Here is a 15,550-nt window from a genome sequence, read left to right as displayed (position 1 = left end):
TAAGCCTTGAAGTTTCATTCATTCTTTCTCAGAGGATTATACTTTTCTAATTTTTTTATCATATTTCTTGAAAATCAGTGGCAAGGTATGGGAAAGAGAAGAGTGTGTGTGTACATTTTTTAAAAGAAATTTCCTTATTTTTTATAGACACAACATACCACCGTATATTTTACTTTTATAATGCAATAATGGCAAAAGCAGTAGAACTTCAGGTCAAACAACTCTTGCTACTAATGTAAACTCATTCTCAGAAAACCATTCTCACATGGACAGTGGTTAGAAAAAAGTACATGAATGTGCTACAAAAATAGAGCCATAAGACTTCTCACAAGTAAAAGAAATTCCTCTGTATAAGTCCACAGTTGACCAGGGTCCAGCCTCCTTAACAGTGAGCAACAGGAAATATGCTGCCAAGTCACCATCTTCAGTTCTGAGAGTGAGTTTACATGCTTCCCCAATGGCACAAAGTCTCATGACGATCCAATGAATCAACAGACACTTGGGAAATATTAATAAACAATTTTTTATGAACTATTACAACAAAGAACTTCAGCAAGAAGGAAAATGAAGTTTATGATTTTTGAGTAAACATTTTTAGCGTAACAGTCTCTGCGACCAGATATTTAAGGAGAAAAATCAAGCTTATAAAACACCATTTCTCTGTTATCAACTGGAATACACTAAAAATAGGATAATGGAAATACATGTTCTTAAAGCATTTCCACAGGAAATGTCCATAATTATGACATTCTAAATCATTTAGCAATTGTATATGCTACATTAACTAAAACAAAGGTATTCCTTATTGCACATTTTAAAGTTGGAAGGATACTCTAGTTTAAGTGGGGGATATTTAGGGGGAAAATATTTTGGCTCCAAATGTATACTGCGCCAAGGCAGCTTCATTCTAAAAACATAAACCATTTAAAATAAACTTTTATATTTTGAAGCCAATAATCCTTCAACACAATGAATAGTTCATAGTCCACTTTCTGACTAAGTGTCAGAGGTTAATTTTATGGGCCCTGTTTTAAGGCCTATGAACAGCCCTCACTACTCTGAGAATCGGGTGTAGGTGGAGGTTCATCTTTAAAGCCTGAAGACATTAAGTCTTTTGCAGCAGGTGGTGGCCCATAGTCTTGGGGACCATGAGTTGGAGGTGGTAATGGGGCACCAGGAATGAAGTACTCTCTTGGGTCAAATGAGCCTAAAGGTCTAAATGGTGCAGGTCCTGGAAAATAATCACGAGGGTCAAAAGGCAAATCCCGTTGTCCAGGTGGAACACCTGGTGCATATTCTCTGAAGCCTATTGGTGGATGCATACCGGGACCTGGAAAATAAAAAGGAAGTTATGTAAATACCCAGAAATTTCTGAACTTGGGTGATTTCAAGTATGTTAATATAGTCTTTAATTTCTCCCAAGCCTAGAACATCAACTGGTGAACATCCTGACTTGCCAGATGAGGCAAACTGAAATGGAACAAGTTTAGGTTATAGCCTGGCCAACCAGCCATGAAGCAACATATTAAGGATTTAAACATGGCTCTACCTAGCACCAGGCTTATCGTTTTTCTTTCCCTACTATATAATTGCAGAATTATTTCTATCTCACAAGAGCTCCATTTATATTTGGAAGTACTATATTACCATGACAAGATGATAGATTATGAAATAAGAACTTTACTACATCAAAGAAATTTTGATAAAAGGAAATACCACTATTTATTACTGTATCCATTAAAAATTCATGAAATATTTCAGCATGGACTTTACACATGCCATCAGAATCAAGGTGCATGCCCTCCTGGAAAAGGCCTTCCACAGCCACCTAATTAAATCAGCAACATTTATTAGGTCACTGTTAAATCCTCCTCTTTAACACTTCCCTCTGACTTTTCTCAAGGTAAGGAGGGTTTGACTTTTCCTTTTCTATATTCTATAACCTACTGCTTATGCTTCCATTATGGGTGATTACAAACTTTATGCTATAGGATTTTCATATCTGTGACAAAATTTTAAGTTATGGCATGTGTCTCATCCACCTTTCCATCTATTGCAATGCATATCATATCAACATATTTTCAACAAACATCTGCAGAAGTAATATTTCTGGCTTTTCTCTATATAGCCCCTAATCCTTCTCTATGAGATAGCTATTGCCTATCTCAGTATAAGATTATGTAGTATCCCATATGTCCCAGAAAACTGGAGGAAAAGTTAAAATGTACTCAGCTGTATCCTTTCATTGTTAAGACCTGAGATAGCAACAAACTGTTTTAGCAAGCAATAGAAATGAAAGATGAATGTGATTTATAAGTCAATCACTACTGTTCAGATCATCATACCAAATGGTGGAGGAATTGGCCGAGGCCCAAAAGGCCCACCGAGCTGAAATGGCGGTCCATACCAAAAGGGAGGTGGTGGAGGCCGTCCCATCAGGGGTCCCATAGGGGGGCCCATGAAGGGTACCCCTGAGAAAGGAGGGGGCCCTTTCATAGCCATATTAACCTGCAATTTAAGATATGAAAGCAGTTAAAAGTTTTAAAATTCCTATGTATTAAGACAAAGTACCAACACCGATAAAAGCTAAAACCCAAAACAGGCACCTGTCCAGAGAACACCATCAGTGCAACAAAACTCTACCCACCCCTCCTGTGTATTCCCACTGACAGCTTACAGAAGTTAGAAGGATTCCACAAGAGGGAGCAGTTTGTTACTGATTATATCTGCACAGGAAAGGGAAAGGCAAGAGGACTGACAGAAGTTATTAACAGAGGTGATTTCTGACCAGTATGTCATGCTGTATTCACTACAACCTATTTCAAAGGGAGTCCCTCCCCCTCCCCATCACTTCCCTTTCATCACAATAGCTCATTACTTCCATATTAAGAATGAACAGAATAAAATGAAAAATCCATTCTCTACCCATGTAATAATAGCTACTATTCAGAGTATCTTCAGTAAGTCTTTCATATATTATTCAACCTCTGAGATCTTTAAGTAGACTGTCTTGTTTTAAATAAAAGGGAATAAAAGCAAATGGATTATCATCATTTGTTGAAGGCCACACTGCATATTAAAGGATCTCAATCCCAGGTTTGCCTCCAAGCCATGCTTTTTCCACCTCTACTCCTCTCTAACAACAGATCTTTGATCTCTTTTAAATCTTCTACTACAAAGGGGTTTGGGGGTCTTATCTAAGCTGCCCTTAGATTGCTCCAGAGATGTATATTCCTGGAATATGTATACACTGGAACTTGAGAAGTATTTTCCAACACAATGCTATATACACAAATTAGGAAGACAAGGCTTTAATATTTACTTTCATTTACTGTACACCATTTGAGATATTGATTTATCATTTCCTATGAGTAGTGGGTTTGAAACTAAACAATTAAAAATTTATTTTATTATAGAGCTGCAGAAGACCTACCAGATATAATAGCAACACAGTTACAAGAGAATGCACTTATGTGAACAAATGAGACCATTGCTTGGGACTGGCTCAAGAGGTCATTTCAGATTATCATTGTTGCACTGAAATAGTATTTCACTTTCATAAAATCTGATACCAATCTAATTCAAATAACTCAAAATAGGGTTTGCTCAAATGGAGGAATTCTTAAATAGCATTCTTCCAAACAAAAATAAGAATGATGAATTATATAATTTATAATGAATTTACTTTGCCTTAGAACATTCAACACAAAACACCATATAAAGTTAGAGTGATAACTTTTCACATTCTGTAGTTCATTATAGTTGTACACACTTAAGCCACATTTCCAAGTTAAGGAGAAAAGTAAGCTCAATATTGCATGCAGTTTAAAGCAAACAAGATCAGTGTCATGCTCTGAATATCCTTCCCAGAAATGCACAGAATAAAACCCAATTCAGTTCTCAACCTCTAAGTACTTACTCCAACTGGATGCTCAGTCAAAGAAATAATGGTAGAAACTGAGGGGGTCTCAGGTTCTTGGGGAATAGTTTGCTTTTTAAAAAACAAATGGGATAGTACAAATAGAACACAAAGAAGGATAAAGCAAAGAGCAAGTACTGTAGGAAAGTTACATGTTCCTGCACGACCACGTGATTCACAGTAACTACAGAACTTACCTTGCCCTCATCCGTCACCTTAGCTGGAGAAGAACTTCTGGACCTGCTCTTCATGTGAGCTGGAACACATCCTGGGTCTGTTAGAGATCAAAGAATGGATTCAGACTTATTCTAACATGAAAAGAATAAAAATCCTGCATCCACAATTACAGATTCTTTGAAATTACTTGGTATCTTTACCAGAGGCAACGGGTTTCCCAGATGCCTCAGAAGACCATTAAGTTTGAGGTAAAGGTCCATCCATTGACCCTTGGGAAAGAAAGATCAGAGCCCTTGTATGTATTTTTCAGAAGAAATAAACCACTGGTGGACAGGTCAGGGTTCAACAATAACTAGAAAGCAACATTAAAAATGGGTTGCCCAGGGGTTGGGGTCGTAGCTCAGTTGTAGAGTGTTTGCCTAGCATGTGTGAGGCACTGGGTTTGATTCTCAGCACCACACCATCTACAATTAAAAATATTTTTTAAAAAAAATGGGTTGCCCAATACGAAAATCACAATTTATGAAGAGACTTAAGTAAAATAAAGAACTGTCTTGGGTTGATAGAACAGCAAATTAATATGTACTGGTCCTAAACTTTAAGCTATAGACTTGAAGTATGTGTAGGTTGGCTTTTCTTTAGTCTGTATAACCTGACTTCCAATCTTACCAAGACTACAGTCCTATTTAGAATTGGAAATAAGACTCAGTATTTCATATTGGAAATATGTATGCTACATAAAGTTTAAGGCTACTTTTATAATATTTGGGAAATGAACACCATAGAGATTTAATTTAAAGATAAAGGTTTACACTTCACAGTGTAAAATTTAAAAGGAAAAAAACAATACAGGGACCTCCAGGAAAAAAAAATGTTTTCTATTCTAGAACAGATTTTACAGAAAACATTCACTAAGATAAAGTAAGAAATTATCTTCTATATATTTTACAGGCCCAAATTCTATGTTTTCATTAGAATATTCAAAAGGGAAAAAAAACCAAAACCTTGAAGCAGTTTACTATAAAGCAACATGTGAATGCTCACCAAATCCATTTCTAGGCATATCTCTTTGATTAAGAGTAGCAGAAGGAGGTCTCCCAGCTGGCTCTGCTGTCAGTGGAGGGGAACATTCTCCACCACTCACGGGGGATGGACCAAAAGAGCCATTATGGCTCAGTGGACCTAAAGACAACAATGCCGTGTTACTACTTTAAGGCAGCCTTCTCCCTGACACCAACCCCCACACCTCCCGCTTTAGTAAATCATTCAGATTATTTCATAACCATTACACACAGAAATAAAAAGTAATTTACATACATTCTGCACCAAGAAATAAAATAGCTCCTTTTACAAAGTGCCCCCTACCTCTCCGAGGAGGATTTTGTAAATTTGGTCTCCCCGGCATTGGTTTTACAATCACAGGTTCATCTTGCCGCACTGCCATCTTTTGGGTCATTTCCAGTAGCCTTGAATATTGAGAAAGAATGGGCTGAATTATGAAACAGCAATCCTAAATAATATCTAGCATAACCTTAAAACACTATAAAACATACAGTAAGACACAAAAATCACATACTTCTGTCTCAAATTAGCAGATTCCCTTTTCTCTTCAGCTATAGCTCTTTCTGCAGAACAAGCTTTGAGCTATTAAAGAGAAAATATTCAAATTCAGTTGCGGTAGGCTATGCAAAAAATAAAGAAAAGGGGGAAAAAAATCTTACCCAATTATCATGAGCTTTCTTCTCATGCATAGCAATCTGAAAAAGACAACACATTAAAAAATGTTTTTAGGGACTCATTATAATAGCCTATAATTGTCTGTATTAGATATCAAAGAATCCTGCAACTACAGGACAGTATTAATTACTACCTGGTTTTTAAATGAGCGCTTGGTTTTCTGTAATTCTTCTTCCATCTCTTCAATTCTCCACCTAAGAATTACAACAATTGAATAAAATTTGAAACATTCTGACCATTTTCCCTTTATTCCATCAGCTATACTTTTAAAGACTTTTATCATACATAAGAAAAACATTTCTATAGTTATATGAATCCAGTGTGATCAAAACTAATACTACAGACCACGTGCAATGCCACATGCCAGTAATCCCAATGATTGGGAAGCTGAGGCAGGAGGATCTCAAGTTCGAGGTCAGTCTCAGCAATTAAGTGGGAACCTGTGCAACTGAGACCCTGTCTCAAAGTAAAAAAAAAAGGTCTAAGGATGTAGCTTAGTAGTAAAGCATCAAAAATAAATAAATAAATAAACAAATAAATAAATAAATAAATAAAATAAAAACCTAATACTAATAACTTCTTTATCATTTAATTGCTAGAGATTCTGAATTGATAAATTATAATTTCCTTAACTGTTCATCAGTGTGTTCTCAAGTAATTCTGCTAGAAATATCTTCCTCCTTAAAACTTTTTTTCTTTTTTTCAAATTATATCCATAGAAGATTTCCAAAGTCTATCAAATGCCACACTTTGTGGGTCTTGATATAACACACAGCAAACTGATTTCTCAAAGAATTACTACAACATACAAAACCCCCAGAACTGTTTGCATTGACCAAGTTCCCTATGGTCTTGCCCATTGGGTACAAGTAAATTTTTGTTAACATTTTTCATTTGTTAAGTTGAAGTTTATTTTTTCTCCTGTGTGAATTGAATGTGTTCATATCCTCTCGTTATTTATACTTCCATGCTATTTTCTTCTATCTACATAATGTAAAAAAAAGATTAAAAAGAAAGCTAACACTAATTCATTAGACATTGACACCCTCCTTTAGAAACTGAACTCACTTGTAATTTTTAACTTCCTGTACAGCGGAAACCACCTTTTCATCTGCAGCTGACAGCTGCTGCTCTTTTTCTAGTCTCTCACATTCTTCTTGACTCCGTTTCCTAAAATAAAGCCAGTTATCAAATCAAAAGTTTCTCTTTGTGAATATCACTTCCCACAATTCTATAAAATGCTTAGGCACATAAAATAGGAATTCAAACCTGCAATTTCATAAATCAAACTCTGGCAAATCACTTACATTTTCTAACTTCTCCTCTTAATTCTCTACTTACCAGTCAATAAAATAAATGTGAAAACAACATGTGCCCCAGGGGCAAGTCTCCTGTGTGTAAGATAATAAAAACTCACTTTACTTCAATGTGGAAGATCAAAACTGATCAACCTAACATAATTAAACATATTAGGATAAAGCAGGGGATAATTCTTTTCTCATTTCTGCCATGGGTAGGACACTAAGTATATCTTTGTCATGGAGGAACTCTTTTCTCAATCCAAGACTGGTACCATAATAAAGATATAGTCAGTCAAAGAAAAAATCTTCTAGAATATGTCTTTTAGCTATGCAATTAACCACAGAACATTTTTCACACTTTAGATATCTATTTCAAAAGAATTGTAAATTAAGCAAAAAGACAAATCTGAGTTTTGATAATGTCTATCAACCAGAAAAAGAAGCCAAACTGACCCACTATCAGAGTATTATCTACTGACAAGTTTTAACTCTGATCATGAAACTCAAGATGTTCATCTACTGACACAAAGGTAGCCACATTTAATGATTTAAAAAATACTATTTTCTGCTATCCTTGTACTACTTTAGCCATAGTTCAATTCAAAAGATAATTAACTTGAAACTTAATTTTCCATAAATCAGAAGAACTACAGTAAAAAAGGATTACTGATACCAAATAGAAAAAGGGGATTATATATTCTTATATAGCTTCTCATTTAATTCTTCAGCAAGTATCTTATGAGTGGCTATAATATACTAGTTACCTTGTAAGATGCTAAAGAATAAAAGAGCTCACTGTTTCAGGTATAAATGATGCCTAAAGGAATATAATAATTTTCCCCACTGGCTTAAGAAGGAATATGGAGAAAACTGAATCTTGAAGAAAAGAGAGAATTTTGTTTCCAATTATCAAAGAGTTAGTCTGAGAGCACTAAGAACAATCAAAACATCTTTATAAGAATATAAAATTGTGTTTGAAGGGATCCAAGCTAAAAAGTCAGTAAAGATATATGTATGTGGCCAAGATCCATTAGAAAAAGGGATCTCAGAATTACAAGTAAGGCTGGCACTTTAAGGTACTTTTCTCCAATTGAAGATAACACAAAGATATGAGTCTGAACCAAGCCTTCATTAAATTCCTGGGCTTAGAGGAAAAAAGAGGCTACCAATAAAGGGACCCTTAATAAAAGCCCTAGCCTTTGAGTTTAGATTAGAAAGTACTGCACACTTAAGTGATGAACAGGCAAAAAATCCAAAAGGAACAATATTGAAACATTGAAAAGACAACTCATTTTTGAATTATCTTAATTGCTGACTAAGTTTAAAGTGACAATCTTACTCAAGTAACCTCAACACTTTTCTACAAGAAGATAACTTCATCTTAGTCCTCAAATTTCATCTATAATTATCACAACAATGTTGGCCAATCAAAACTGACCAGGCACTCCATAAGACAAAATTCTGTGAGAAAAAATCCCACAGAAAAGGAAACCACCTAATGGGGTTATCTGCACATGTTTTAAAATCACTGTGCTTTATATAGTCAAAAAAGTAAAGTCAAGATTATGAATTTCAGGGCTGGGAATATAGTTTAGGTGGTAGAGTGCTGCCTTGCATGCACAAGGCTCTGGGTTCAAACACCAGCACCACAAAAGAGGAAAAAAAAATTACAAATTTTGTCAAAGGATTAGAAACTATAAAACCAAGAAATAGTTGGGTGTGGTGACCTACCTACAGTTGAAGATACTCAGGAGGCAGAGGCAGAATTATGAGATTAAAGATAGCTTGGAAAGCAGTAAGACCCTAGTCCCTTTATGAGAAAGAGCAAGGAGTCTGGGGAGGTAGCTCAATAGTAGAGCACATGGCTCAAGGTCCTGGGTTTGAGTTGTAGTACTGAAATAGGACTGGGGTTGTGGCTCAGTGGTGAAGCATGGGCCCCACATGTGTGGGGCACTGGGATCAGTCCTCAACACCACATAAAATAAATAAAATATTGTGTCGGGCTGGGGATGTGGCTCAAGCGGTAGCGTGCTCGCCTGGCATACGTGCAGCCCGGGTTCAATCCTCAGCACCCCATGCAAACAAAGATGTTGTGTCTGCCAAAAACTAAAAAATAAATATTAAAATTCTCTTTCTCTCTCTCTTAAAAAAATCCTATAAAAAATAAAATATTGTGTCCATCTACAACTAAAATAATATTTTAAACCCTGAATTTTTTAAAATCCTAAACTCAATGAATGATTTTAGCAGCAGATTTGGGAAGTAAAATAAATCCTATTGCTTTTAAGACAGGTCAGAAGAAAATATCCAGAAGAAGTAAATCCAGAATGTAGGAGGCAGGGGAAATCAAATTCTAATATGCATTATTATAATCAGAAGAGAGAATGAGGTAAAATCAACATTTAGAAAAAGACTCGAAAATTCAAGAAGTGTTTAATGGTCCCAAGCAACATAACTGCAAGAGGAAAAGTGGGTGGGGTGGGGAAAACTACACCTAGGCACTTCCCAATACAACTGTTAAAAAAACAGAGAAAGGACTACAGAAACTAGGGGAGGGATAAGACCAAACAACAATGATAATGGACTCCTTAAAGAAAAAATTTAAAACAGATGGTAATTAATTGGATATTTTTAAATTGCTAAAACTAAGTAACAGTCAAAATTCAGTAGCCAAAAGAAAGATCCTTTAAAAATGGAAACTGGTTTTAACTCTAATCATGAAGTTCATGTCAACCTAATACAGATTATAAAGGTAGCAATATTTAGTGGATAAAATACTATTCTCTGTTTATCCTTGTACTACCTTTGATACACTAATCAAATCTATCATTAAAGGACAATGTTCAAATAGAATGAAAATAATTTCAAATACGAAACCAACAGTGTAGAATGCAGAACTACAGAAACTTTAAATATGTGTATAAATTGAATGAATGTCTTGTGGAGCTCACAGTATATGAAGTACTAACATACAATGCCACAACAGTTATCTGATTCAGGAGCTACTTAAAGCCCATAAAAAAAAATAATAAACCTATTAATCTATGTCAGGTTTTTATTAAATCCAGAATATATACCATGGCCTTTAAATTATGAGAAGATGAATAAAATTATTATTATATAATTATAATTCCATTATAATTTATGATTACATCAAGCTTATACAGGGGATGAGGAAAATAATCAAAAATATTTAAACTATTAAAAAGATACAAGGAAGAAAAAAAGAACAGGTCATCAAATAGAAAGCAAATTCTTCATAAACCACAGGCACATATTCACATGGACAGACTTATATTTTAGAAAGTCCACTCAAGCGGCTATAGAGAAAACTACTAAGAATTTGAAATAAGTTATATACAAATATAAAAAATGGAGAATGAAGACAGATGATCTAGGTTAGAAACAGAAAAGATGACAGAGGCATGAACTAACATAGTACCTGGGGATGAGTAAAAAGAGTACAAACCAGAGATGATGACTGAATAAATTTTGGAGGAGTTGAGAAAAATAGTGCTACAATTTAATTGCATTACAAAGAAAATTAATTGCCATTTAGGTCATTCAGATTACTAATAGGGACAGAGAAAACAAGTGTTCTTTTTTAAAAAAAGTGATAAAATGAGAAATGTTTCTTTGAAACAGGCCAGGAATTTAGAACTGGCCTGAACAAAAATTTGAGATTCTAAAAAGGTCGCTTGGAGATCACAGAATTTTAGAAAAGTTAATGGAAAGGTTTCAATATTTAATGCATTAATTAGGCAACAGAAGTCAAAATACCTAAAAAATAGTTAGGTCTGTAAAAAGGACTGTCTTTGCTTTATAAGATATATATATATATATATACCGAAGAGTAAAATCAGGTGCAAACAAATAAAATGTGACACAACCTTTTTTTAGAGAATTCAAGTATTTTTGTGGATTAAAAACTTCAAATGAACTTTTAAAAAATAACTAGCTCCACACTAAGAAGATTAATACATAAATATATATTCCAAACAAGTACTTCTGTAATCATAACTCCTAAGGTCCTTGACACAGTTCCATTTTGTGTGAACATCTGAGATATTCAAGTCCAAAACTTATACCATCAATAAGTAAATATTATTCCTTTTTGAAGTTTTTATTCTACTAAAACATGTCATTCCAAATCACTCAGTATTTTTAAAGGTCCAGAGTTAGAGATACAAGTTCAAAACATTAGAATTACATAACTGATAACAATGAAAGGTAATTAAATAAATAGAGGGATCATAGAAAGGGTCTAGAACTTTGAGAGGTATTTCCACATCAGTGACTGTTAATACCATTTTACCACTTCCTGCCTTCATATGAATTTGACAATTGATTACAATGTCCTCACAGCCTTAGTTTATGGTTCCAACTACCTCAGGACTCTTAAGACTGATGATGGAAAGAAAAATGCAACTTATATGAAACAAAACACAAAGGAAAAAAGACAAATCTCTACTTATTACAACTAGAAGAAATTGTAAATAATCTTAAGAAAAGATAAAATTATCTATTAATTCACACAGTGATAATAATAACAAACAATGAAAATCTTACTTTTGTAGTGCCATCTCATTTTTCTGGTAGAGTTCATTTAAAGTCTCCACTTTCTGCCTTAGAGTTTTGCATTCCTCTTCCAGTCCAATTTTAGAAGACTGTAGTGAATTGCAGTCACCTTCTAATTTCTTTATTTGGTCTGTAAAGGATAAAACATCTTATCTCTATATGTGTACAAGGACTTAAGAACTTGTTTCAGGGAGTAGTGCCAAGAAAAGTAAGAAGCATGAAAGCAAGAAGCCATTCTTTATCTTTCCAATAAAATTTTAAGTCTTTCCAACATGGCAATTTCTTCTCAAAAAGAACCCACCTTCTAGATTACATTTTGTGGACATCGAGGCTCTTAGCTTAAGTTGTAAGAGTTTTAGATCCTCTTCAACTACTGATATTGTAATTTGTGTCTAAAAATTGCAGAAAAGAGAGGTATTCTTAAAAGTGAGGCACAGGAAGAATTGACAGGCACTATGGGACTCTTACAAAGAACTATACCCTAGAGACATCCATCATCTGCTTAATTTGATCTTTGATCTTCTCATTCTGATCACCTAAAAAACAAAAGACTTTAGCTTTTTCTTTCCTTACTTTTAACTCTATATTCTCCTAACTTCCTCCAAACTAAATAATGATTGTGTTCAAACACCAGAAGAAAAAAAAATCAATTAAATAACTAAACTGATTAGACTAATGACTTTTAAGAGAATTGCAAGCTTAGATTTAAAAAAAAAAAAAGAGAGAGGTGAATTTCAGGCTGGGATTGTGGCTCAGTGGTAGAGTGCTCACCTAGCATGTGTGAGGCACTGAGTTTGATCCTCAGCATAAAAATAAACAAAAGTACTGTGTCTCTCTTAAAAACAAAACAAAAAAGGTGAATTCCTAGTTTGCACAACTAAAATGTTATCTATGCTATTCTTGTAAGATAAAAGCTTTTCTTCTCTCTCAGATCTATCTTCACTTGGACAAGTAAGTGTCTTATTTAGAAAGATTCAATCCTCTATTTTCTCCCTGAATCTACTACCAGGTGTGGTTTGAAATACTTGCTATGTAAGCAATATCCAACTTGGGAAAAAACATCTGGAAATATTTTCCTCATCAGTAAACACTGTTACACTCCCTCTCTCTAGCTTTCTGATAGTCTCTAGCCTCTGTTCTCACAGCCTTAGTTTATGGTTCCAACTACCTCCGGACTCTTAAGACTGACTGTGGACCTTAAAACCACAGAGCCATAGAGATGATGAGTATCAAAATCAACTATCATCTGCATAAGTTAAGAAATAAATTTCTCTTACTGTACAATGTTCAATACTCTAAGTATTGTATAGGATGTGACTATTGTAGCTGTAGTGTACTTACTAGTTTTCAATGGGATAGAAAAAGTCAGTGTTCTTCACATGCCTATTGCTACATTATACCCCAGCAACCCACCTCTGCCAATGCAATAGACATATCTATAGATCCAGTGATATGTGTCTACAACCCTGAAGCTTAAGAAGAAAATCAGCCAGCTGAAAAGTGGCATCTGTATAAATACTTAATTAAAGACAGGAAAGCAAAAAAAAGGATTCAACCTCCCTGAGACTGATCTTACCTGCTACCTCTCCGTTGGTTAATTCAACTGACTCATCTTCTCTATTTTGATCCTCAGATTCAGATTCACACTGTAACCGATTCAACTGTGTGATATAACTAGTCAAAGCCTAGAAAAGAAGCAAAAGGTTGGAAGACTCTTTTAATTCAGAAGATTTCAGGAGAATTCATGAGATGGAACATGTATTTGGAGTATAAACTTACATTAATAGTATCATCTTTGTGATTAAGAGCTACAAGTAAATCTTTCTGGAACTTCTCAAATGATTTGATTTGTTCACTGAGCTCAGCGTGTGATGCACTCCAGTCTTTGACTTCCTGCTGCAACTGAAAAGTCAAAACACATGAATTCCTATGGGTAAGGGAGGGGTTTCTGCACTGGATACATCAGGACTACAAGACTTAGACAAATAAATAGAGAACCATACTCCTCCGTGGCCTGCCTCAATCGAGGGGGTTGAGACCTTGGTTAAGGAAGAGGGCAGAGTGGCCCCAACTCTCACAGCTGCAGTAAGAACATCAGAGCTCTCAGGAAGTTGACCCTGTTTATTGCATTCCCCAGAAAATTGCTGCCAATTCAAATAATTTACCTCCAGCAGGAATGGCTAGGCACATATGACTCTCTCCTAAATTTTGACTCCTTATCATGTAATCTGCCCTTGGCCGGTGAATCAGTAACTACTCAAAAGAGGATCATTAAATACTTAATTTTCTGGTTTAAAAAGTTTCTTTGAGACTATGCAAGTTAATAACTGATTGACATTTTAAGAAAATACACATGTACAAGATAAAAATCAGGATGAATAAAGTTTACTACATTTGAACAACCATTTTAATTGACTTTGCACTGAAAAAATACACATTTTGTATACCTTTCACTGGACAGACTATCAGGAGGTACATCTTCAGGTTTTCTGTCCATTTCCTTTTCTTTCAATGTCTGTTCCTCAATTTCCCTTTGGTTTTCATTTTCATTCTGTTTAAGTTTGTGCAACGGCAGAGAGGACAAGACAGAAAGAAAACCTGTCATCTTAAAAACAGCATATCATTCTTCTGTACTGGTATGATGTGAACCAGAAAGTGCTTGAAATAATATTTAACTACAATTTATCAAGAGATCCGCAGTATCAAGAAAAGGATAAAACATTCAAGTGTAGAGATGAAAAATGTTTTAATGGCTTCAAACTAATATACTCTATATAGTGTGGCAATAAGGGTTGTCAATAAAGGTTGCTCCTTGGTAGAACAACAGTTTCTCATACAGCAATGCCAGATTCAAATTATCTTAAACAGAAAGCAAGACATTTTGACTCCACCTACCTTACATCTAAGTGATCAGCAATATGTTAAGCTCAGTAACTATAAAAATACGTCACCTACCAACAATAAAGACAAACAAATCCTACTGCATTGTTGATCTACTGTTCCTAAATGCACCAAAGTCAATACTACCTGTGTTTGCGTACTGCTGCTGCGCAGCTCACGACACAGCTTCTCTCTTCCAGCTAAAAACAGCTTCTTCAGTGCTTCCAACTCCTCTAAAAGCACCCTTTCTCTTTCTGAAACCAGGTTTTCATTATTTAATGAGGATCTCTAAATAAAAAAAGAGGTCATGGAAGAATATTGATTGCGACAGAGGTAAAAAGCAGAAACATCAAGGAGATTTCTTTTAACCCCTTGGGACCAAGAGACCTTGGTTCTACCTTATGATTCATATTTCATTATTAGGGATTAAAAGGCACATATGAAGTTCAATGCAAAATTTGCAACTTTAGAAAAAAAGTTATTTAAACTTAAATATTCAGGAATTTGTATATTTCGAGTAATATTTTCTCTGTCAATTTTTGCATTGAAATTTTAGAAGAATAAATTGACAAAATGCAATGAAGAAAAGCAAAACTGATTTTTTCAAATGATATATTTTATTCTCAAATATCAATTTCCCTATTATTTTATATTTAAAAAATACACGTTTTAGTTTTCAAAATTAAATTCAATAAATTTGTTTTCATAAGAACTTTCATGTAAATATTTCTTGCTTTTCTGCAATAATTTTGTGAGTATATTTTATATAGCAGTTGATAAGAATATAGCTCCCAAATACCATGAGATATTTAAATTTAGAAAAGAATGTAATATAAATTTGAATTTCTCTAATCAACAAGAGATGTGTCCTTGGAGAGAGTTCTAGAAACAGATTACTTCAGAAGATTTCCATTCATGATTAAAAAGATGGATTAAAGATAGATAAAGATAAACCTTG

General features: G+C 34.5%; 1 protein-coding gene and 1 pseudogene across 1 annotated transcript in view; both read right to left on the bottom strand.

The window, feature by feature from the left end:
• Window positions 1-656: 656 nt before the first annotated feature.
• LOC143389654 (transport and Golgi organization protein 1 homolog) lies at window positions 657-12,774 on the bottom strand (annotated as a pseudogene).
• Window positions 12,775-13,294: 520 nt separating this feature from the next.
• Window positions 13,295-15,550, bottom strand: part of LOC143637797 (A-kinase anchor protein 9-like) — a 61,666-nt gene continuing 59,410 nt past the window's right edge. The window contains 4 exon segments of the mRNA XM_077108253.1: window positions 13,295-13,397; window positions 13,492-13,614; window positions 14,160-14,263; window positions 14,740-14,880. Of these exon segments, the coding sequence (XP_076964368.1) occupies window positions 13,521-13,614; window positions 14,160-14,263; window positions 14,740-14,880 (339 nt within the window). The 3' untranslated portion in view covers window positions 13,295-13,397; window positions 13,492-13,520.

Source organism: Callospermophilus lateralis, unplaced genomic scaffold, assembly GCF_048772815.1.
Source record: "Callospermophilus lateralis isolate mCalLat2 unplaced genomic scaffold, mCalLat2.hap1 Scaffold_279, whole genome shotgun sequence".
NCBI lineage: Eukaryota > Metazoa > Chordata > Mammalia > Rodentia > Sciuridae > Callospermophilus > Callospermophilus lateralis.
The sequence above is the reverse complement of the archived record's forward strand: the minus strand, read 5'-3'. Positions and strand labels throughout refer to the sequence as shown.